The sequence below is a fragment of the Dipodomys spectabilis genome, unplaced genomic scaffold, assembly GCF_019054845.1.
Source record: "Dipodomys spectabilis isolate Male_0828 unplaced genomic scaffold, ASM1905484v1 ptg000188l, whole genome shotgun sequence".
NCBI lineage: Eukaryota > Metazoa > Chordata > Mammalia > Rodentia > Heteromyidae > Dipodomys > Dipodomys spectabilis.
In genome coordinates, this window is record NW_024870865.1 from 4,187,335 (window position 1) to 4,211,785 (window position 24,451).

At 41.5% G+C, this 24,451-nt stretch overlaps 1 protein-coding gene across 1 annotated transcript in view; it reads left to right on the top strand.

The window, feature by feature from the left end:
* Vps13d (vacuolar protein sorting 13 homolog D) overlaps nucleotides 1-24,451 on the top strand; it is a 237,077-nt gene that overhangs the window by 56,571 nt on the left and 156,055 nt on the right. Inside the window, exons 24-33 of the mRNA XM_042695737.1 lie at nucleotides 510-690; nucleotides 3,453-3,635; nucleotides 8,122-8,344; nucleotides 9,705-9,915; nucleotides 12,305-12,476; nucleotides 12,661-12,773; nucleotides 13,942-14,154; nucleotides 18,469-18,731; nucleotides 20,039-20,172; nucleotides 24,022-24,177. Of these exons, the coding sequence (XP_042551671.1) occupies nucleotides 510-690; nucleotides 3,453-3,635; nucleotides 8,122-8,344; nucleotides 9,705-9,915; nucleotides 12,305-12,476; nucleotides 12,661-12,773; nucleotides 13,942-14,154; nucleotides 18,469-18,731; nucleotides 20,039-20,172; nucleotides 24,022-24,177 (1,849 nt within the window). The remainder of the gene's footprint in view (nucleotides 1-509; nucleotides 691-3,452; nucleotides 3,636-8,121; nucleotides 8,345-9,704; nucleotides 9,916-12,304; nucleotides 12,477-12,660; nucleotides 12,774-13,941; nucleotides 14,155-18,468; nucleotides 18,732-20,038; nucleotides 20,173-24,021; nucleotides 24,178-24,451) is intronic.

The window sequence follows — 24,451 nt, forward strand, 5'->3', positions numbered from 1 at the left end:
CATTTACAGTAAGAGGGGTACAAGGCCAGTGGCCTCTGAGTGCTTTCTGGAGTCAAGACCCAGAGCTGGGGCTGGGAAGGTGGCTCAGTGGTAGAGCGCTTGCCTTGCATGCCTGAGGCCATGGGTTCGATTCTCCAGTACCACATAAGCAAAAAGAAAAAAAGCCAGAAGTGGCGCCGTGGCTCAAGTGGTAGAGCTCTAGCCTTGAGCTGAAGAGCTGAGGGACAGCGCCCAGGCCCAGAGTTCAGGCCCCACGACCGGACCCCAAAATAAACAAACAAACAAAAAAATACCCAGAGCTGCCTGCTGTTATAGCATGTGCTGGGCATCAAGGAGGCTTTACATTACTATTCTTAGTGCTTTACAGAATCTTATAAAGGGACTCATTTTTGGAGTTTTCCATTTTATCAGTTAGAGCTATTTTCTAGAGAAGCCTCTAACGACCCAATTCTTTCTTTAGTACTAACTTGTGCCTTGCTGCTGAGTCGCATTTCTGTGGCTATTCCTAGATATGGACAAGCTGACCCTCTTCTCCGGAGAGAGCATGACATTCGTGTGAGCCTGCAGATGGCCTCGGTGCAGTACGTGCACACCCAGCGCTTCCAGGCTGAGGTAGTGGCCTTCATTCAGCACTTCACCCAGCTGCAGGATGTCTTGGGGCGCCAGCGAGCTGCCATTGAGGGCCAGACGGTAGGTCCTGTCAGGACTTCTAAGTTGCCTTTTCAACTTCAGTAGGATTTTCAAGGGCAATAGGACTTTTCCAGAGGCAAATCTGGAAAATTTCACTGATAAATGTGAAGGTAATGTAATTTATACCTACCACTGTGTTCCCTAATAGGGTGTTACTCCTTGTCTGTTGTATCCCACTTTAATTACATGTGAAGTTTAGCTTTCTATAAAAATAATGAAGGAAAAACAGGAGTGACAGTCTGCACCCTTTCAGGACTTCAGTGGGCCCTTCTCTTAGACTGTTAGGATGTTTTCCCCAAATGGATTAAAAGCTTCCCAACATTTTTCTTTCATGGCATCCTTGAAATTCTCAATCCTCTTGAGTGTTGGGACTGTAGTTGCATCACTGGGCCTAACTTTGAATTTCACTAGTTAATTATTTTTGGCAGTACTACAGATTGAACTCAGGCTCCATGCTTGCTGGGAAGGCACTCTTCTACTTGTCCTGTACCTCCAGCCCCTTCAAGGCAAGGTCTCACTGTATGTCCAAGCTGGCCTACATGGGGATTCTCATGCCTGTGTTTATCCCATAGGTGGAGTAACAGATGTATACCACTAGATTAGCCGTTGATGGAAATGGAGTGAGTTTGCTTCTGATCATCAGATTTTGACTTCCCAAGTAGCTAGGATTATAAGTTTGAGCAGTCACACTTGGCTTCAGTTTTTTTGTTTAAGTTGATTCCTTTTTTTTTTTTTCATTCTAAGGAGTAATGTTTCAATGATTATCTTTATTTTTTCCTAGTCCTAGGGCTTGAACTCTGTGCCTGGGTGCTGTCCCTGAGCTTTGGCTCAAGGCTAGCGCTCTACCATCTGAGTCGCTATACCAACTGAGTCATAGCACCACTTCCAATTTTTTCTGAGTAGTTTATTGAAGATAAGAGTCTCATGGACTTTCCTGCCTGTATTGGCTTTGAACCATGGCCCTCAGATCTGCCTCTGGAGTAGCTAGGATTATAGGTATGAGCCATCACACCTGGCAATGATGATCTTTTCTGTGATAGGCTCTCAGTATGTGGCCCAGGCTATCCTCAAACTCAGGATCTTTTTTCATCAGCCTCTGAAGTACTTGAGGCTAACATCCCCACCCCTGAGTATCCTTATGCACACTTTTTATTTTTTAATCATTTTGGAGATATGTTTATAGAGTAATTCCTACATTGGCATTGTTTGATCAAAGTTATAGATAATTTTGAAACAAAAAATTAACTCTGCTAAACACCATGTTAGAATTTTATGTACACTTAAACAATTATTTTTACATATGTGGTTTAAATCAATCTTGTGAGGACTCAGTGCATTAGAAAATGGGACATTTGGTATTACTGAGTAATTAGCCTTATGCACCTTTCTGAAGTAAGCAGAATTGATAGGTGAGTCTTTTTTATGTTTTGCTATATCAATTGTATGAGTCTGGTAGAAGGCCAAGGGAATGTCTTTCTACTGTGAACATTTGAGGAAAAGGCAGTTCTCTCAAGAACTTTAAATCCTGGCTGTTTATATTAGTTACAGGAAGAACTAAAGACCTTCTTTCATTTGCCATTACACTTGAAAAGCTATTTTGTTTAATTTTTTTTCTCCTAATACTGAATTCGTGACAAATACATTTGACTTATGGCAGGACTCTTTTTTTTTTTTTAATGCAGAGCCTTGGATATGCTAAACATGTGCTCTACCATTAAGTTATACCCTCTGATAGTAGGTTTTCTTTTTCTTTTTCTTTTTTTGTGGTGGTAGTACTAGGGTTTTAAGTTCAGAGTAGTACTGGGGTTTTGAATTCAGAACCTTACACTTACTAGGTAGGTATCCTGCCACTTTTTTGCTTTAAATTATTTTTAAGCCCCTGGGTTAGCTTGGTACTATGACCTTCCTGTCTAAAATGTCTATATAGCTGGAATTATAGATGTATGTTACCATGTCTGGCTTATTTGTAGCATCTCAAAACTTTTTCCCTTGGCTAGCCTTGAATCATGATCTTCCCATCTCTGCCTCCCTTATACTAGGATTACAGTTTTGTGCCTGACCTGATAGTGTCAGTGTGTCAGTTCTTTTTTTCTTCTCCCCCCCCCCCCCCCCCGCCCCCGCCCTTTTGTTTTTGTGGTCTGCCATGGGACTTGAACTCTTATCTTTTCAGTTCAAGGCTAGCACTCTACCACTTGAATCACAGTGCCACTTCCAGTTTTTTGGTGGTTTATTGGAGATTACAGTCTCATGGACATTCGTGCCTGGGCTGGCTTTGAACCGTGATCCTCAGATCTCAGCCTCCTGAGTGGCTAGGATTACAGGTGTGAGCCACTGGTGCCCTGCTCTCTTTTTTTTTCCTCCCCCCAAAATAGCTTATTATTTTCTCACATAACTAGTTTATTGGTTATCATCCAAGCTTTAGTTACAGATATTTAATAATATTTGTTTTCTAAAGTAAACTTTTAATGCTATACATTTTTTTCTAAGCATTATTTTAAAATTGCTTCATGGATTTTAACATCTTTGTCAGTTTGTGAAAATATTCTCCTATATCCCTGTGCTTTCTTCTTTGACACAGAGATTTATTTAGAAATGTATTCATGATCATCTTGTTACTGATTTCTCATTTACCGTATGGTGGTTGTAGAGTAAGTGGTGTGTTGTTTTGGTTGTTGTAAAATACATGAAAATTTGGGGAAGCTGTGGTTATTTAATTGTAGTCAGAGAATGAATTGAGTCTCTGAGCAGTTCTTCCCTTTTAGGTGAGAGACCAGGCTCAGCGCTGTTCTCGGGTTCTCCTGGATATTGAGGCTGGTGCTCCTGTCCTCCTCATCCCAGAAAGTTCCAGATCAAATAACCTAATTGTAGCAAATTTGGGGAAGCTGAAAGTGAAGAACAAGTTTCTCTTTGCTGGTTCTCCTGGGACATTTTCCCTGCAAGACAAGGTAAGAGCCACCTCTTGCCCTTTTCAGTTCAGTGTCTAGGCAATGGGTAGAAATTTAGTTTGCTGTCCCAAGAGGATTCACACCTGCTGTTCACACTTGACTTTTTCTTTGGACATTTCATTGTTAATTCAGTGAATCTTTTAAGTGAAAATAGATGCATGTGGATACTCACTATAGCCAATAAACAATGGAGCTGACCCCTCACTTTCTAGAGTGTGTTCTGTATTGAAAAGCTTTCCTTCAGTACTGTCAGCCCTTTACATTATGTAAGTGTTTTCAGAGGAAACCCTTTGGCCCAAGGTTTACCTGAGGCATTTATCTTAACAATATAGTCTAACATAGCAGCTTCTTTGTAGTTGTAAATTACCTGGTACTTCTTTTTTGTAATCTATGCTCACCATCCCCATACCTTTCTGAAATCATCATTTAAAGTTTATAATGGAAGATCCATTATGTAGACATTCCCTATTAAATAATTAGCCATTCATGATTGAACTTAATTTTAGCCTCTTTCCCTTCTCTGGAGCCCTAAGCACTCCTACTGAAAGTTCCAGCTTTCTAATCACATAGTAAATTCTTGGAATGTATTTGTTTGTGATGAATCTTTATTTTGAGGCCAGGCCAAATTTTTTAAATTCTTTTTTGATTGGTCATGGAACTTGAACTCAAGGCCTGGATGCTGTCCCTGAGCTCCTTTGCTCAAGGCTAGTGCTTTACCACTTTGAGCCATAGCTCACAGATTGTTAATTGGAGGTAAGAGTCTTATGGACTTTCTTGCTCAGACTGACATGTAACTACAGTCTTCAGATCTCAACCTCCTGAATAGCTAGGATTATAGACACGAACCCCCAGCACCAAGCTTTTTTATTCTTTTTAAAAAGTGTCTTTAAATAGTTGTACAAAGGGGTTTCACTTCAACATGTCAATTTATGTATATAATGTATCTCAATCTGGCACGCTGCCATCATTCTCCTGCTATCTATCCCCAAACCATGAGTCCCTTCACATTCCCTGGTTCCATTTTCACATACACGCATTGAATAATATGACTATACTTGCCCACGTTCCCTCTCTCTACTTGTCTGCCCCTTTCCTGTAACCGCCACTGTCCATAGACCAGACATCAGCTTCTTGTATTGATTTTGTTAAACTGTTAGTAAATTGTTCAGAGGGGTCACACACACACACTATAAACTAAAGTCAGTTTACAGGTCAGATATTGAAGGAATCACCTGTAGCCAGAGCATGCTCAGCAGTCTTAGTGTTTTTCTACCCTTCGGAAAAGGGTAATAGACTGACTTTCTATATCACATATTATCTATATATGGGCATACTCTGAAATTAGCCTGGGAAGAATTATCAGAATATTCTAAGACATTTTTGCTCAAGGGTTTCTATAGTTATGCCATTTAATAGCACTTAGTTTGTAGAATTTTAATGAAAAATTTTCTTTCTGTTTACTTTTGAGGATTTGATTTTAAGTGACAGTGTGTACAAGAATCACTTTCTCTTAAAGGTATAATGTGGGCTTTGTCCTGATTCTTCTAAAAAACCTTATGGGATTCAGCAGTCAGTTCACAGTCATGTGCTTACAAAGAAAATGGAACAAATTAACTCTTCAAAGTATGTCTGTACTTGGGAGAGCCTACTTCATTATTCATTATCTATGTTTTTGTTTTTGAGAGTGCCCTACTACTTAGAGAAACTTTTTTTTTTTTTTTTTTTTGGGGGGGGGGGGGGTCCGGTCATGGGGCCTGAACTCTGGGCCTGGGAGCTGTCCCTTAGCTCTTCAGTTCAAGGCTAGAGCTCTACCACTTGAGCCACAGTGCCACTTCCGGCTTTTTTCTTTTTGCTTATGTGGTGCTGAGGAATCGAACCCAGGGCCTCATGCATGCAAGGCAAGCGCTCTACCACTGAGCCACCTTCCCAGCCCAAGAGAAATTATTTATTTATTTATTTATTTTTGGTGTTGGTTCTGGAGCTTAAAATCTGAGCCTGGACCCTGTTCCTGAGCTTTTTTGCTCTAGGGTAGCTCTATATCACTTGAGCCACAGCTCCACTTTGGCTTTATTTTGGTGTTTAATTGGAGATAAAGCTCATGAGATTTCCTGCCCAAGATGGCTTCAAACCAAGATCCTCAGATCTCATCCACTTGAATAGCTAGGATTATAGGTATGAGCTACCTGCGCCTGGCTGAAAAGCTCTTTTTTTTTTTTTTTTTGGGTCCGGTCGTGGGGCCTGAACTCTGGACCTGGACGCTGTCCCTCAGCTCTTCAGCTCAAGGCTAGCACTCTACCACTTGAGCCACAGTGCCACTTCTGGGTTTTTTCTTTTTGCCAGGGCCTCAGGCATGCCAGGCAAGCACTGAGCCACCTTCCCAGCCCCTGAAAAGCTCTTTTTTAAGGTCTGTTAAGAATGTTTTCAGCCTTGGGCACTGATTTTTAGTGATCTTATTTTATATCCTTAAATCCCAGGAAAACTGTCTTGTTACGTAACAGTAGTGATTCTGTAGAATTCCATAAGGGCTGCTTGGAGTGTGGTGTTTGTTCAAGTCTTTATTTGCAATCTGATAAACATACTTGTGAGGATTACCTTCTCACCTATAGTCACTCACTGACCAGGATCTCCACGTAGTGAGCTATCACCTTCTCCACTTTGTATCTACTTTGAGTTTTACTGTACTTGCATGGCAGAGAAGTGTGTCCAATGTGTTCCAGTATGTTCCAGTGGCTACAGAATAGCAAATCCTATTTATATCAAACCTTGAACAGAGCTTATTTGCTCTTAAGTTCCAGGATTCCTGTGTATGTGGCAGTTTTGCATAAGTCCATGTCTTAATGAGTTCAGGTTTGAATTTTTTTGTGTGTTCTCGCCTTTCATTTTGCTCAATCATAGCTTGCACTTTAACCATAATTTATGAGTCTTTGAAAAGCTTCATGTCACCAAGCCCAAGCCACTGACTTATTTAAATTACCTGCAGAGAGGATATAGAGATGAGTTAAACTACAGACCAACACTCTCAGGAGTTTAAACAGATCAAAGAAGGAAAGTTTTAATGTTGAAATGCTTAAAGGATGGCATTTGCCTAGTAATCTGCCTTGCAGAAAATAAAAATTGCAGGAAATAAGAAATGGTTTCTTTTAATTACCACTTAAGTGCTTTTCCAGTGCTGAGAGCAGCAACGCTCTGGGACACTGCTGCAAGGTGAACCTGTGTTTTCTGGCTTTCCAGTGTCACATGGCTACCTGGGGACTGTCGGTGCTGTCTGGGGACAGTGAGGTTGTTGAGGCCACACAGAGATGCAGTTGAGACTGGCGAGGACACTGGGGAGGGTTACCAGCCAATTATTGGTTCATTCTGGTGAAGTAGTTTTTTTTTGTGTGTGTGTGTTAGTAATTATCTAAAAGCACCAAGCAAGAGTCTAATCCTTTCAATGGAAATACACAATCTATTTTATTCTGCATTAGCACTTCCTAATTTTCATGACCTTAAGCAGAACACAATAGAAAGACTAATCTGCTTGTTTTTCATTTTGTTTCATTTCTGCAGATACTTAGAGATGAAAAACGTAAACCCAGGGCTGGGAAGGTAGCTCAGTGGTAGAGTGCATGCTTTGCAAGCATGAGGCCCTGGGTTTGATTCCTCAGCACCACATAAACAGAAAAAGCCGGAAGTGGTGCTGTGGCTCCAGTGGTAGAGCACTAGCCTTGAGCTGAAGAGCTGAGGGACAGCGCCCAGGCCCAGGGTTCAGGCCCCATGACCAGCAAAAAAAAAACAAAAAAAACCCGTAAACCCCTGTAGGGAGTCCTGTAGAGTTAATTAATTAACAAACACATTAGTTACCATGGCTGAATTCTACCAGTTACATTTTCCTATAACAGTAATGCCCCCTCTCAAGCACCAATATATTACATGGCTGAGAAATGTACTTTTTGTTGATTGTTACCTAAATGAAATGACCTGAAGCAATGAACATTTTGACATTTGCTCTTTTTTTTTAAATTTAATTTTATTGTCAAGGTGATGCACAGAGGGGTTATAGTTATAAATGTAAAGTAGTGAGTACATTTCTTGTTGAATTTGTTACCTCCTCCCTCATTTTTGTCCCACTTTCCCTCTCCCTCCCCCCATTGACATTTGCTCTTGAGCTGGTATGTTCCTATAATACTACTGTAAATTTCATCAGGTCCTGGCTCACCCATGGCATCTTAACTGAATCTTGTAGTAGGCATTTCCATGGCCCTGCTGTTCTCTTGTTTATAGGAGCTGGGCCAAGCTGAGAGCAGGAAAGATCTAGGGACTGGTTCAGGACTTCTGTGACAGTAAAGATTTTCACTTGGTTGAAGGTGTGGCTCTGTTGGTAAAGTGCTAGCCAGTGAACCAAATTATCAGGTACCACGTTTGAGTTCCAGTCTCAGACATTAAAAAAAAGAAAAGATAATTGTCATCCCACTCTTCCATTCTGATTTTATTGTGTCCCTTCCAGGAATCAGTGCCTTCATCCTCCCCAACGGGTACACCCAAACACAGTATGAGGAAAACCACAAGCATGGAGGACCCCAAGGCACCCCAGTCACCGGGGCTGTTTATGACGCCTCCTGCTGGAATGGGTCTGGGCAGCTTGAAGAGTGAATGTATGCCCAGCGGCTCCACCAAGCAGCAAGCACAGCCAGTCACACCATTTGTTGGCCAGGGTTCCAGTAGTACAGGTAAAAGAGGAGAAAGAATGGCATAATGAAGCAGGGAGATCTTTCCAGAAAGCTGAGAGGGATTCATTGTGTGTGGATAAAGGCCAGCAATGAGATGGCCTGTCTGCTTGCCTCCCCCTTTCCCTCCCCCTTTCCCTTTTCCTTCCCTTCTCTCTTCCCCTTTCCCCCTCCCCCACCCCCTTTCCCTCTCTCTTTCCCTTCTCCTTCCCTTCCCCCTCTTCCTCCCCTCCTCCCCTCCATCTCTCCCATCCCACCCCCCCAGCATGTGCTTCCTTCCTTCCTTTCCTTTTTTTTGGTAACTTCTTACTGGGGTTTGAATTCAGTCTCATGCAGTCTCAGCTTGCTTTCTCAGCTGGTGATCTATGACTTGAGTCATGCCCCAGCACAACTTTTTAATTGTTATTTTGGAGATCGAGTCTCCATGACTTTTTTGCTCAGGCTGGCCTTGATCCTTCAGATCTCAGACTCCTCTGAGTAGGTGGGATTGTAGGTGTGAGCTACCAACACTTGCTGAGATAGCATTTTTTTAGGGATGATGGGGTTTTGATGTTGCTTCTGAAAGCTTAAGCATCTTAGATATCGTTGTAGCCATTAAAGTTTATAAAGGAAAAGGTAGTTATGGTCTGTTATTTTAAGGATTACTGAGGCATTTTGTTGAAAGTGGTTTTCTGAGGGCCATACTAGCATTCTGTAGCTAAGTTAGAGGAGAGCTTGTGGTCTAGGTGAAAATGAAGGAGGTAGATTTGATCAGTGGAGTAGAGTTGGTTAATTGTAGTATTTGAAAAAATAATTACGTTGTGTGTGGCTCATGCCTGTAATCCTAGCTACTCAGGAGGCTGAGATCTGAGGATCATTCGAAGTCAGTCTGGGCAGCAAAGTCTATGAGACTCTTATATCCAGTAAAGTACTCAGAAATAGCCAGAAGTGGCTGAAGTGGTAGAGCTCTAGCTTTGAGCACAAGGAGGTTTAGGGACAGTGCTCAGGCCCCCTAGCCGGGCAAAAAAAAAAAAAAAAAGAAAAGAAATTATGCTGCCAGGAAAGTTTGTAACCTTTAGGTAGTGCTGTCTCTGGAGTGGAGCTGCACACAAAGCCAGTTTTCATCTTACTCTCCGTGTCTTAGGATAGGCGTGAGCCATTGATAGAATGTGACACCTGTAGTTGGCTACAGCAGGACGTGTTGAACACACAAAACTTAGCTTGGGGAGGTCTTTTTTCCATTTGCAGACTTACGGACTGCCAGACTAGTGAGGAACAGAGGAAAGTAGGCAGTTTCAAATCTTTTTCAAACCAGGTCCATTCAGGTCCATTCCTTTCTAGATTCTATTTGTTTTTCTTCTTCTCTTTCTCTGGGTCCTTGAAGAAGACCATGTTTGTCTGCTGGACTGCATTGTTGTGGATCTACAGGACATGGATATCTTTGCTGCAGAGAGATGTCCACGCGAGTACTCAAAAGCCTCAGAGGACAGTAGTGGAGATCTGGTCTTCCCTTCCTATTTTGTGCGACAGACAGGAGGAAGTCTCTTAACTGAGCCCTGTAGACTGAAGTTGCAGGTGGAAAGAAATCTGGACAAGTGAGTGTTTGATCTGAATACACATTTATTACAAGTAGACTCCTAATAACTTAGAAAGTTATTAAGGCAAGAACATAGATATTCAGGAAGAACATAGATATTCACTCAATTTCTTTAACTCTGCAGGTGTTAAGTGGAACTATGTGTAGGTATGAGGGCTGTCTTGAGGGAAGAGAAAACTTCTGCCTTCATAGGACTTACATTTTATGGAGGGATGTACATAGATGATGAGTAAGGTACATGGATGGTTCTAATTTGGGTTTGGTTCAGTGATAGGAACTTTGTACAAGATCACACAAATGCCAGGTGCCAGTTGCTCATGCCTAAAGTCCTAGCTACTCAGGAGGCTGAGATCTGGGGATTGCAGTTCAAAGTCAGCCCCTGCGGAAAAGTTTGTGAGACTCTTATTTCCAGTTAACCACCAGAAAACCAGAAGTGGCACTGTGGCTCAAGAGCACTCACCTTGAGCTCAAGAGCTGAGGGATAACACCCAGGCCCAGAGGGATAACATCCAACCCCATGACTGACCACCCCCTCAAAAAAAAAAAATTACACAAGTGCCTTGGAATAGAGAAAAGGGGACATGGATTTGACATGGATTGGGTAGTGATAGGAGGATAGTAGGGGCAGGCAAAGTCTTCCAGAAGAGGTGGGCATTTTCATTTTGTGTTTCAAATGTAGTAGATTTTGGACCTGCTATTATGCTTCACCCTGGACTAAGGGACTGTCCCTAATATACCCTCCTAGTTGACCTCAAACATAGATGCTTCTTTCTGTAGTTAAGAACATTTCTTCATTCTCATTAGTTCCATATTTTCCTGAGAAACTTGTTGAAAGCAAACATTCCTAGACGCTACCTGAGAGTGCAGACTCTCAGGTCAATGCTCTGGGCCTCTTGCTCATAGGCCATGCACAGAAACGAGGACAGCTGACTACAGTGTGGGCAGGCTTTCATTTTCCTAAATGCAGGAGAATGCAGTCACATGTTTGTGTCCCAACTCTAAAGGGAAAGTGAAGTGTGGCTACATAGCAAAGAAGGAGTTTTGCATTGGTGTCACTTTGAAAAACAGTATTACCACTTGCATACTGAGTACTTTCAACTTTCTTTGGCTACTTTTTTCCCTGTTCCTGTTGAAGTCACTTCATGCCACAATTTTAGCTTCTCTGGATGAATGCTGCAGTGTGGCCATCCTTGCTGGGATATTTGCATTTCACTTGAACTTGTTATTCAAGTGCTGTCTGGCTGGCATTCAGTTATGGTTGGCATGAGCTATATTTAATTTTACTGGTTTATCCTGTTAAAGTGGAACTTCATTATTTGGAACTTGAGCACTTTGTTTTCTTTCCAAGCAGTGCTTTTCCAGAAAAAAGCAAAACAAAACAAAACAAAAACAACAATCCTCCCCCCCCCAAAAAAAAAAAAAACAAAAAACACCTGTCCCTCTGCTTATCTAAACTCTTTTGCCTTTCCCATCAGTGTGTATAGGCAGACAGGTGTGCCGTTAGCCTAGATGGAAGGTGATGCTGAGCACCAGGCACGCTCCCTCAAAGGAGACATCAAGGCTCTTGATAATGCTTCCCAGTTTCCTTTGTTGGCTATGTTATCAGTCTTTTAAAACTTTACTGTATGTAGTAATATTTATCTATGTATTTGTTTACTTTTTCTGTGGAGCTGGGAATCATACCAAAGGCCTCATACATGCTAGACAAGCACTCTACCACTGAGGCTCATTACCAGCCCAAAACTATATTCCTCTTCCCCTTAAATCTATGATGCCACTTCACAGATGGCAGAGCAAGCTCTTTGGTGTTGGCATGAAGTATGCATGTACCCTAGTCCTGGGTATATTCAGGTTTACTTATATTCATCTCAGGTAGGATGAATAATCTGTTTAAATTTTATCTTAATTACCATCCTATCTGTGCTTAATAGGAACTACTTGTTTCTTCTTTTAATTATTAAGTCTGAAGAATTAAGAGTTTGGCATCTTTTCCTTACTGCTTTTCAAACTGTAATATTCAAGTTATTCATGAGTCACATGAGATTTTCCCTTATGAAATAGGCTAGTTAGCTCATGCTACATATCTGTATGTGTATATTTTTAGTTCCAGGGATTGAACACATGCTAGATTTTATTTGCTCTTCCATGAAGCTAAACCCCAATGCATTTAGTGCGTATTTGATTTGGGAGTCTTTTTGTAATTGAAGCATGATACCCAGTCATAACTGCTTGCTTTATTTAGAGATACATGACTTTTTTTTGACATTCAAAATTAGAATTAACTGGTTGATAAATTAGGGTACATTTTAGCTCTTGTGTGTAGGTATGAGCTGTGTCAGAGTTAAGTTAGTGAAATGAACTGAAAATGAACTTTTTCTTTTTCATAGAGAAATAAGCCATGGTGTTCCAGACATATCTATCCATGGCAATCTCTCCTCAGTCCACTGCTCCTTGGATCTGTACAAATACAAGCTGATTCGAGGCTTACTGGAGAACAACCTTGGCGAGCCCATAGAGGAGTTTATGCGACCTTACGATTTACAAGATCCAAGAATTCATGTGAGTGAGGCCTCATGTTCTTCTGTAGCTCCCCCGGGCTCAGCTGATTATTAACCTGTGTGTAATTCCTCATATTCACCTGGAGAAGGAAGGCAGCACAGGAAGCAAGCTACACTTCTTGGCCTGTTGTCCATTTTCAGGTGGTGTCATGGTCTCTATGTTAATGAACATTTTCCTTTCACAGACTGTTCTGAGTGGAGAAGTGTACACGTGCATGTGCTTCCTCATTGATATGGTAAATGTAAGCCTGGAGCTCAAAGATCCAAAAGGAAAAGAAGGTGCTGGATCCCTAGCCAGGTATGGCTTTAATTCTGTGATGTTATCACATTTTTTGTATTAGCACAGAGAAATGGTGCAGTGGGGTGGCCCACAGTGGATGAGGTCTGCCAGTGCTTCTTGGTTTGTCTCTTTTTCTGCAGTGCCGGGGATTTATTCCCAAGGTCTTGCTTGTGCCTTCTATCACTGAATTTTATCCCAGAGGGCTTTCTTAAAAGTTTAAATTTATAGCCAGCATATGTTAGGCAATGCTGTAGTAACAGCCAGCTGCAGATAATAGCATTTCTTCCTTAAGCTAGGTGCTCATCCTGAGAGTCAGGTTGTTTTGCTCCTTTGGTCACTCAGAGTGACTTTATTTTGTTTTGTTCTATTTATTTTAAGCTAGAGTCTTGCAGTATTGCCTAGGCTGGCCTTGAATTCCTGGGCTTTGTAAGCAATCCCCCCCCCCCCCCCCCCCCCAACTTTAGCCTTCTGAGCTGCTGGGATTATAAGCATGTCATGCTTGGTCAATAGAACTTTAATATGATAGATAACAAAACTAGAGCCCTTGAATGGTCTCAGGTGGCAATAAACACTGTGGCGCATGTTGGAGTTACAATATGGTCACACCAGCAGGGAGCTGTAGCTGGCATGACAAGCGCATACCATTGTATCTGACTTTTGCTGACCTGTGTTCTCAAGAACTTTTTGCCTGGCTCAGCCTGAAACTGTAATCCTCCTGATCTGTCTTCCAAGTATCTAGTATTGTAGATGTGAGCCACTGTGCCTAGCTAAGTACAATGATCTTATGCACAAATTTGGATATACTCAGGAGAGAGAAACTTCCAGGCAAACTAGAAGGGATCCTTGACATCTGTTGGGGATTATGTCAAGTATGCAGCCCTCTTAGAGCTCTGCTGGGAAATGAGAATGATAGTGAATCAAGAATATGATAAATCAGGGGCATTGTTATTCCTTATGAAGTTCCTCTGAACAAGTTTATCTCTTTGAAGCTGAAAAAATGAGATGTGTGGTACAGTGCCACAAATTCTATTTTGAGACATCAGCTAAGAAAACCAACTTAGGATCTCAGAGTGAAAGTTATTCTCCTTCAACAATTTACATATGTTGATGATTTTGTTCTTGTTATCTTAACTTTTTGTAAAATATAGAATTGCTTTACTGTTTCTGTTTGCTTTTGCCCTTTTAGATTTGATTTCAAGAAATGTAAACTGCTCTATGAAAGTTTTTCCAACCAAACTAAGTCCATTAACTTGGTTTCCCATTCCATGATGGCCTTTGACACTCGCTGTGCTGGGCAGAAGACAAGCCCAGGCGCCACCAATGTTTTCAGCTGTATCTTTCAGCCTTCCAAGAACAGCAGCACCAGCCAGGGGTCCATTCAGATTGAGCTTCATTTCAGGTAGTGGAGCCATACCTTAACTTCACCATTCTTTTTTTTTTTTTTTAGTTCCTTAACCTTTTTTTTTTTTATTGTGAAAATACTGTACAATTACATGGGCAAGATAATGAGTATATTTCTTATCAAGCATTGTAGCCTCTTCCTTTGTTTCCCCTACTCCTCCCTTCCCATCCTCCCCCCAAACTTCACCATTCTTCATGGAGACATTTCCTTTTGTGGCCAGCGGGCCAAGTCCATGTGGGCTTTTCAGTAGCAGAGGAATAGTGGCTTACTCTTGCAGTTTAATTGATTGGCCAAAAGATGTCTCTGTTGCCTTAAAAAAATGTAATTTAGAATTGAACCCAGTCCTTAAAACCAAACTCCTTGTAAACTTTAATTTGTAAAATGACTTGGGGAAGAAAGAATTATGTTGGTTTAAGAAACAAAGCAAAACAGAAAATGTTTGCTTTTAATCAGTGGTGGTTTTGACTTGAATACATATCTCTTCAGGCCTTCCAACTCACTTCTCCACAAATAAAGCATTTTTACCTTTTTGAGTTAAGAGTATGTTTTCTCTGTGGTATTATGAGAGGCCCCCCTCAGTATAGAAACAGCATATATTTTGGAATAGACAGACTGTGGCTCTGACTTGTGATATTATTCTTTCCAGCTACATATTTTAGCACAAATTATCTTTGTCTTTGAATAAGATATAATTGTGTGTATGTGTGTGTGTGTATGTATGTATGTATGTATGCTGGTACTGGGGCTTGAACTCAGGGCCTCATGCTCTTGCTCAGGTTTTTTAGTCCTGGACAGTGTTGCCATTTGAACCATGCCTCCAGTTTCTACTTAGCTTCTTTGAGACTCAATTTTCTCTTTTACTTAAAAACTAATGAACAGGCTGGGTGCTGATGGCTTATGTTTATAATCCCAGCTACTCAGTAGGCTGAGATCTGAGGATTTTGGTTTGAAGCCAGCCTGCACAGGAAAGTCTGTGAGATTCTTTATCTCTAATTAACCTGAAGTAAAGTTGTGGCTCAAGTGGTAGAGCACTAGCCTTGAGCAAAAATGCTCAGGGACAGCACTCAGGTCCCAGAGTTCAAGCTCCAGGACTATCAAAAGACAAAAACAAACAAACAAAAAACCCTAATAAACAAAAGAAGCAAAAAACTGTTCCTATTTCATTGGGTAAAGGTAAGAATAAGGTTGGTATATTGCTTGGCATACATAGAAACTATTGTTTTTGTTATTATTACTATTGATGTAGCTAGCTTGTGCTGTTTTATATTTTGTGAGCCTTTATGATTAAGTGAGCAATAGATCTGAAAACTAAAAAATCAGGTTCTGACCTCAAGAAGTCCTAAAATGAAGATCCAAAAGAACTTCTTCAGAGCCAATGTCAGTTCCATTCTTAGTACTTTATGTTATAAAGTGTTTTGTAAATGTAAGCCACTAAGTAAAAAGGCTGATCAAAAAAAGGAAAAATGATCAGCAAGATGATTATGATATATACTTGGGGCTGGGAAGGTGGCTCAGTGGTAGAGCACTTGCCTTGCATGCTCGAGGCCCTGGGTTCGATTCCTCAGCACCACATAAGAAAAAAAGCCGGAAGTGGCGCTGTGGCTCAAGTGGTAGAGCGCTAGCCTTGAGCTGAAGAGCTGAGGGACAGCGCCCAGGCCCAGAGTTCAGGCCCCATGACCGGACCCCCCCCAAAAAAAAAAAGATGATTATGATATACACTTTTTATTAACTTACATTAGTTATACAGAGGGGGATTGAATTGTTACCTTTCCACACATGCTTGCAGGGTATTCCAATCAATCTCATCAGTTATTGTGTTTAGAAGTTTGTGTGACTGACATGCTAATGTGCCGTTCAGAATTCCCCTGTGTTTAGAGTTTTTGGCTCTTTGGGAGGAAAAGTCATGATTTCTTCATATGCCTTTAAGAGGTGTAGCCAAGGAAACGTTTAAGCCTTTGTAGGAATGTTTATCTAAAAGTTCAGTAATAGGAATGTTAGTGGCCTCTTGCTGGGTACTCTCAAGTCTTCAGAGTAGGCCAATTTCCCCTTTTACAGATGCAGAGGTGCACACCAGAGAAGGGCAGAGAGTGCCTGCAGTGGGGTCACACCGCCTGAAAGACCAGTAGGCAGAACTCCAACCTGGGTCTCTGACTTTAGCCTTTCTAACTCTTGGGCCTGCCAGCTAGCTCTCTGACCATTGTCGGATTGCAGCCATCTGATAGGATGTTGTGTGTGGCAGCTCCTCTGTTGGAAGGTAGTTGTTGGAACAGGAGGCCTGCATGTATTTGGTCCACCTGCTGAGACAACAACTTTTTGTGTTTGCTTTATTATTACTGATCTCAATTTCCTAAACTACTGGCTAGTTGCCTCCCATCTTATGTTTTTAATATACAAAGAGTCTTGAAATATTAGTCTGTTCATATTCTAAAGGTATATAATTTTTTGTAGTCAAATAATGAAGTCGTAGCTTGACTCTTAACAGAAGTACCATTGTTAGTGAGAGGCGTAAACTGCTCTCTTGATTGGAACTTCTGAACGCTTTCCGTGTCTCAAGAAGAATTACTCTTCTGTTGGGATTTTGTATGTCAAATATAAATCACTTCACAGTGTTTAAAGGCTTGAAATATTTTCCAGAAAAGGGATCTGACACACTGTGACTTTCCAGTTAGTGCTGAGCTCTGACAATCTATGTTCAAAATGTGCTGGAAAATTTTTACTGAGAGCAACATTTTTTCTCCATTACGAAAGGATTTGTTTCTTTGACAGATGCCGTGTCTGTACAGAGACAGGCATCATCTTGCCCTTTTACTAGAGGCGGTGAGCCAGGTTTAGGACAAAGCAGAGACTGGAGAAACCAGCCTAAGAAATAGCACTAATAGGGCAGGGGACTGGGTTCAGGAAATTGTGCAAGCCCAAACCTCTGCATACACCATAAGTTTGAGGCCAGGCCTGAGGGTGCTTCTTTGGTTTTCATTTAAGTATGAAAATTGGAGTAATGAAGACTGTAATACGAGTCTTGTGTCACCTGTCCTCCTCCAACCAAATTCCCTATCTAGGGTGCTCGGGGAATTGACCCAACAAAAATGCCATCCTGTTGTTTTTCCTTCTTAGCCTAAATGATTGAGGCTCAGGTCATTTTCAGCCAGATGAACCATCTAGTACTAGTACGTGAACTTGGTGTTTGTTAAAAAGTAATCCTAGACATGAGAGAGAAAAAGAGAGAGGGAAAGAGAGAGACAGACAGAGACAAAGACACAGAGAGACAGAGACAAAGAGAGAGGGCCACCTTTATCTAATACATGCTGTATATCAGTGCCTTTCCCCTTAGAATAGTAGTATTTCCCATTTCTGAGTACACAGGTTGTTGACTTACCCAGGGCAGCACAATGTGTAAGTGACAGTCTGGGTCTCTGACTTCAAAGCCTGCACTCTTGCTATTAGACCAGCAATTTTAACCTCAGCCCTCTAGGTTTGTGGTCTCCTATCTGAAATGCTTGGGGCCAGAACCTGGATTTCAGGTTTTATAATATTTGTATGACTTTGCTAGTAGAGAATCCCTGTTTCAAAAATCCCAAATCCAAATGCTCTTGGTTTCAAATGTTTATTTTGGAATAGGAATACTTCCTCTGTGATGACATTTTGGGTCAGATAATTCCTCGCTATGAGATTATCATGTGTTTTGTGGGATAGGTTAGCAGCATCCCTGGTCTCTACCTACCATATGCTCCTCATCTTGACAATTAGAAATGTCTGCAGATGCTGCCAGATGTCTCTTGGGGGCAGTCATGTTAGTTGAAATCACTGGGCTATGCTGGACTGCTTTCTTCTAATATACTTCTTGATTGAAAATAATGTTAGCTTCAAGAAGGCATACACTACATATGTTCGTTTTTAAAATTTTAGTAAGGATTTATTTTAGGAAAAAAGGATAAATTAGGGAGATAAGGGCAAAAAGAGAAAAACATTCCCTATGCAGGAAATGACAGTAAAGACTCCTATATGTGTTCTTAAACCAGTGTTCAGAGTTTATTGATGCTTGAACTGTCAGTTTAAGAAATACTGGAATAGAGGCAGGCATGGTGATATGTGTCTATAGTCTATAGTCCCAGCTAGTCAAAAGGCTGAGGCAGGAGGATTGCTTGAGCTCAGGAGTTTGAGGTTAGCCTCAGATAACTTGTCTTAACAAAAGAAAAGGAAATAAGTCCCAAACCAACAATACCTTGGAATACTACCTGCCCAAACTGAGGAATACTTTTGCAAGCTATTGAAGTACTGTGCTTCTTATTTTTATTTCTCTCTGTCTTCTTGTAGATCTACAAAGGATTCCTCCTGTTTCACAGTAGTTCTCAACAATCTCCGTGTTTTTCTCATATTTGACTGGCTATTGTTGGTCCATGATTTTCTCTACACACCCAGTGACATTAAGAAACAAAATGTTACTCCTTCTCGGCATCGAAACTCCAGCAGCGAATCCGTTGTAGTTCCCAAAACTGTTAAGAGTGGAGTAGTTACTAAGCGGTCTTCCCTTACTGTGTCCAGTGAAAGGCATCTGGAGGTCAAGGTCAATGTAACAGGTGATGATTATCTGTGATTCATGGATGTTTAGTTTGGGTGTTAGCTCCATGCCTGTCTTACAGGATGATTTCTTGGTTCCTCTTACTTCTGTATGAGAGGACTCACTCATTTGCATCTTTTACAGACCAACAAGTTTCAAATTTCTTGTTTTTTGGTCAGTCATGGGGCTTGAACTCTAGGCCTGGGTGCTGTCCTGTCCCTGAGCTCTTCAGTTCAAGGCGAGTGCTCTACCACTTGAGCCACAATACCACTTCGGGTTTTCTGGTGTTTGGAGCTAAGAGTCTCATGGACTTTCTTGCCCAGGCTGGTTTGAACTGCAATTCTCAGCCTCCTGAGAAACTAGGATTATAGATGTAAACCACTGGTGCCCAGCAAAGTGTCAAGATTCTTGATCTCCATTTTTGTGTATGGGCTGCCAGACCCATTGAAGACTGTGGGGTGTCTTGCCCCTGGTGCAGTTACCCAGTATGAGCAGCTGCCTGGACGAGGATCTTTTTTCCTAATGTAAAGTCTGGCTTAATTTTTTAGTTTAATCTATTATAGGATTCCCACAGACATGCTTTACAAATTTAGTATGTGAAAAGTCTCACTTCTGAAAATAAATAAGTGAATAGTCAAATAAGTGAATGGACTGTTCTTTCCAAAAAAGAATTTTTTCCTTTTATTAATAACTAGGTTCTTCTGAAGCATCTCTATGTGTTTAGATATTTACAACTTCCCAGTTGTTCTCACAAAGCTGGTTAACAGGATAAATTTTAAATGGATTCAGTTACAAAAGCTTGTTCCTTACATAGTTTTTTGATGAAAACATTGTAATCCAGAGTTTGACCTTGCTGCTTAACAAATGAGTTGAAAGCTGACTGTACTACAAATGTCAAAAATCTTGACACAAGCTGATCTACATTCTTTTTGACAACTTGATCAGCTACAGAGAAGCTGTTGTAATGCTTTAGGTGGCTTGACCAAAGGTTGTTATCTGAGTCAATTTAAACTATCCTTTGGTAAAGTGTCTGTTAGGCTTCTTAGGAAAATGCAGTTTCTCCCTCTATCTTAAACGTGTATGTTAACAAGGGAGACTACATCCCAGTCTTTCCTTCCAGGACAGTGTTCTGATGGCTCAGCTGAACCTTGCCAGATATAGGTTTGTACAAGATGGTAGTGAGCAGAATGTTGACAGCCATCCTGGAGACCAAATCTCTGTCTGGCCAGTGTTCTCACGTAGTGAGTTTATGTTCCTTTCCTTGTGGCTGCCTGCTGTTTTTCAGCCTTCAAGCTTGACCTTGATTGACCATGCTGTCCTTTCTAGGTACAGAGTTTGTGGTTGTTGAAGATGTGTCCTGCTTTGATACCAACGCCATTATTCTGAAAGGCACCACGGTGCTTACTTATAAGCCCCGCTTTGTCGACCGCCCCTTTTCTGGAAGTTTGTTTGGCATTGAGGTAAGCAGTCTGTGTGTTGATCAGAGCACTGTCTGCTAGACTCAAGAGAGAAGCATGTGGAAAAGAATTTGCTTTCTAATCTCTCATATTCATAGAATCAGAGGACCCCTCCCTCTAGTCTTCTTCCTTCTCACATCTGCTAGGTTACTCCACTGTGAACATGCAGAGGGGCTGTACTCCCTTCTTCCTCAGGAAGTTCAAAGGCATCCTTCTAGTCCCCATTCTTGCCAGGCCTTTTGTTGAGTCTCTGGTTCAGGCTTACTCCCCATTGAATCTGTGCAGACAAAGGCTATGGTTCTCACTGCCCCCACCTTCTCCTTTCCTCACACTGAGGATTTCTGATCTATGAAAGACCCTCTAGTTAGTCATGTGTGACCTGAAGGACACTGATATGGTATCATCAAGGAGATAATTTGTACCAGAGTGTCTTTTATAACCTGGAAATTTCTTTATATGATATTGAGCAAAAACAACTGTGTCTTGTGGAGATAAGAGAAAACATGGCACATCATGTCTTTTTTTTTTTTTTTTTGGTCAGTCCTGGGGCTTAAACTCAGGGCATGTGTGTTGTCCCTCAGATGTTCAGCTTAAGGTGAGTGCTCTACCATTAAGCCCCAGTGCCACTTCCGGTTTTCTGGTGGTTAATTGGAGATAAGAGTCTCACAGACTTTCCTGCCTGGGCTGGCTTTGAACTCGATCCTCGGATCTCAGCCTCCTGAGTAGCTAGGATTACAGGCGTGAGCCACTGGTGCCCAGCTCTGTTATATATTCTTTTTTTTGGGTCTGGTTGTGGGGCCTGAACTCTGGGCCTGGGCGCTGTCCCTCAGCTCTTCAGCTCAAGGCTAGCTCTCTACCTCTTGAGCCACAGCGCCACTTCTGGCTTTTTTCTTTTTGCTTATGTGGTGCTGAGGAATCAAATCCAGGGCCTCAGGCATGCAAGGCAAGCGCTCTACCACTGAGCCACATTCCCAGCCCTGTTATATATTCTTAAGTAACTGATCTTAGCTAATATTCCTGTCATTACACTGTTTGAATGTTGGCCCAGGTATTCTTTTCCCTTTATGATTGGATTTTTTGTTATAGTTTTTGTTTTTCCTGCTGTACTGGTGATCAAACCTGTAGTAGGCAAATGCTAAGATTACAGGCGTGAGCCACCAGCGCCTGGCTGAGATTTTATTTCTTAACCATTTGTTTCTGTAATGGAAGAAAATCTCAGTTCAGGAGTAAGAAACTACCTGCTGGGGCAATGAAATTTCAATTCTTCTGCTGGCCAGGCACCACAATGCCAGCTTTGACTGAAAATCTTGATGATTGATTAATGAACTGTCAGGTACAATTGGGTTTTGTGTAGCAGAAGCCCCTCAAGGAAAAAGGAAAACGAAACTTTGCGGCTCCAAAGTCTTAGAAAAACTACATGGCAAAATATTTAGAATTCTTGGGAACTCCTCCAATCTTGTTATTTTGGTAGCACAGTTGGAGTGGAATTCTGAGACTCCTTGATAGGTCATAGGAGAGAATTTATAAGGTATAATGAGTTAGTTTTGAATGTGGCGAATGACATTGGAGTCACTTGTTTTCTGTTAGATCTAGGAAAGGAAATGCTCCACAAAGGCAGAGGCTCATGAATTGAGAGACCCCAAATGGGCTTCTTTCCTCTGTGTTCCTTTGAACACAGAACATACTCTGGTTCTGGGAGGGCCCCCTTCCTCACTTCCTTCTGTTTCCTCACTGGTGTAATTACTTGTTATTTTAGCATGCTGAAACATTTCAGGCATAGACAAGGTACCCAGGATAATGTAATGGGCCCTGTGTCCCTGTCATTCAGCTTTAATAACAATACATTCTTAATTGCAAAATTTGGAGGGACAAAACATTTTGCTGTGTTTTTTTCTTTTCTTTTTTTCCTTTTTTTTGGGTCCGGTCGTGGGGCCTGAACTCTGAGCCTGGGTGCTGTCCCTCAGCTCTTCAGCTCAACGCTAGCTAGCGCTTTACCACTTGAGCCACAGCACCACTTCAGGCTTTTTCTTTTTGCTTATGTGGTGCTGAGGAATCGAACCCAGGGCCTCAGGCATGCGAGGCAAGCGCTCTACCACTGAGCCACCTTCCCAGCCCCTGTGTTTTTTTCTTAAAGGAAAGTCATGCTATAATAATGATAATTATTAATGAATATTATGAGACAAGGTCTTACTGTGTTAGCCCAGGCTCATCTATGACTCACCATGTACCCCAAGTTGACCACAAATATAAGATCTTTTCACCTTAACCTCCTTAGTGTTAGGATTATAGGAATATGCCACCATACCTGTCTTTGTAATATTATTTTGGCTAGGCTATGTATTCACATAATCTGTATTATAACTATCTTCCTACATTTTATATCTTTTTTCTACTTTATTGATGAGAAAGCCGAATAAAGAATCTAGAATCAGATGAACCATGTTTAGGAACCTTGTGGCCTACCATGGTAGTATATGCTTGTATTCCAGCATTGAGGAATAAGCTAAGATTGGAGGATCAAGTATTCAAAGCTATCCTGGGCTACAGGATGAGACTCATCTCTCTAAAAAACTAACTTTAGGTATGGCTGGGAGCAGGTGGCTCATGCCTGTAATCTTGGTTACTTAGGAGGCTGAGATCTGATGATCACGTTCAAAGCCAGCCCAGGCAGGATAGTCAGTGAGACTCTTACCTCCAATAAACTACCAGAAAACGAAGTGATGCTGTGGCTTCTAAGTGGTAGAACGCTAGCCTTGAGCTGAAGAGATGAGGGACAGTGCCCAGGCCTAAAGTTCAAGCCCACGAACGACCAAAAAAACCAAAAAACCACAACAGAAAAAACCCCTATGTATGTTTTGAGCTCATTGTGAGGTTTATATGAATGAATACATGTTAAGATGTTTAGAAAACAACCTGATCGGGGCTGGGAAGGTGGCTCAGTGGTAGAGTGCTTGCCTCGCATGCCTGAGGCCCTGGGTTCGATTCCTTAGCACCACATAAGCAAAAAGAAAAAGGCCAGAAGTGGTGCTGTGGCTCAAGTGGTAGAGCGCTAGCCTTGAGCTGAAGAGCTGAGGGACAGCGCCCAGGCCCAGAGTTCAGGCCCCATGACTGGACCAAAAACAAAAAACAAACAAAAAAGAAAACAACCTGATCTTTACTCAGTGCCCATTGTATATTATATTCCTTTCGGTTCAAATGAAAAAGGAGTAGTGTATATACTAAATTGTCTTCACATAATTCTGATCAACTTGAAAAAATATACTCAGTATCAATTAAAAGTGTAATTGTGAAAGAAATTTAGAAAAATACGTGAGAAGCATTTGAAGATTGTTAAGTGGCTAACCTGAGTCTAAGTCAGGCCTTTTAATGCTACTCATAAAACTTCAACCCACTATGGAAACTACAAGTAGTAGAAGAAGACAGTAGGACCTGAGCTCTGGCAGGAACCTGGCTGGAAGCTACCACCTTCCTTTGTTAAATGGTCACAATGCTCCATTGAGAAGATTTGATATTACCTCAGTTGCCCTTAATTTGTTTATCTATGAAAAATTGTTTCATGAAATGTTCTTTCTTTTGTATTATTTCCTCATTACTAGAGAAGTAGGATAATTGGGTCAAAGAGCATGTAGTCATTATGTTTGTGGGAGGGGTTGACAACTGCCTTTTTTTCTGGTGAACATTGTCCATGTTCCCAGCAGTGTGTGGGAGTGTCAGTGTCCTCACAGGGATCTTGTGAGCAGTTGTGTTGCATTTGACAAGAACACAGTGCTCCTAAGATTGTCCCTTTATGTTGGTCTTGGGACCTTTCTAAGTCAGATCGTAAGCCTCTCTGTATCACTTTTCATTGCCTAGGTGTTCTCATGCCGACTAGGGAATGAGCAGGATACGGCTCTTTCAATTGTTGATCCAGTACAAATCCAAGTGGAGCTGGTGGGGAATTCTTCTTATCAGAACAGTTCTGGATTGATGGATGCCTTCAATAGTGAGGATTTCCCACCTGTCCTAGAGGTAATGATTGAAAAAAAAATAGCCCTCTGAGTACTCTGAGCCCACCACCTTTTTAGGTGCTAAAGCAGATACAAAATAAATAGGAAATTATCTAGGATCTTGGAGTCTTGGGGAGGATAAAAGACCTTTTAATTGCTTGCTGTCATCTTGAAGTTCTATGCAAGTTTATAGGAAGTAGAACTTAAACTCGGAATATGCCTTGTGGGTGGCACACAGGGTCAGAGGAGTTCAACTGAAGGGCAGGATGCAGAGGTAGATCAGCAAAGAGGAGAGG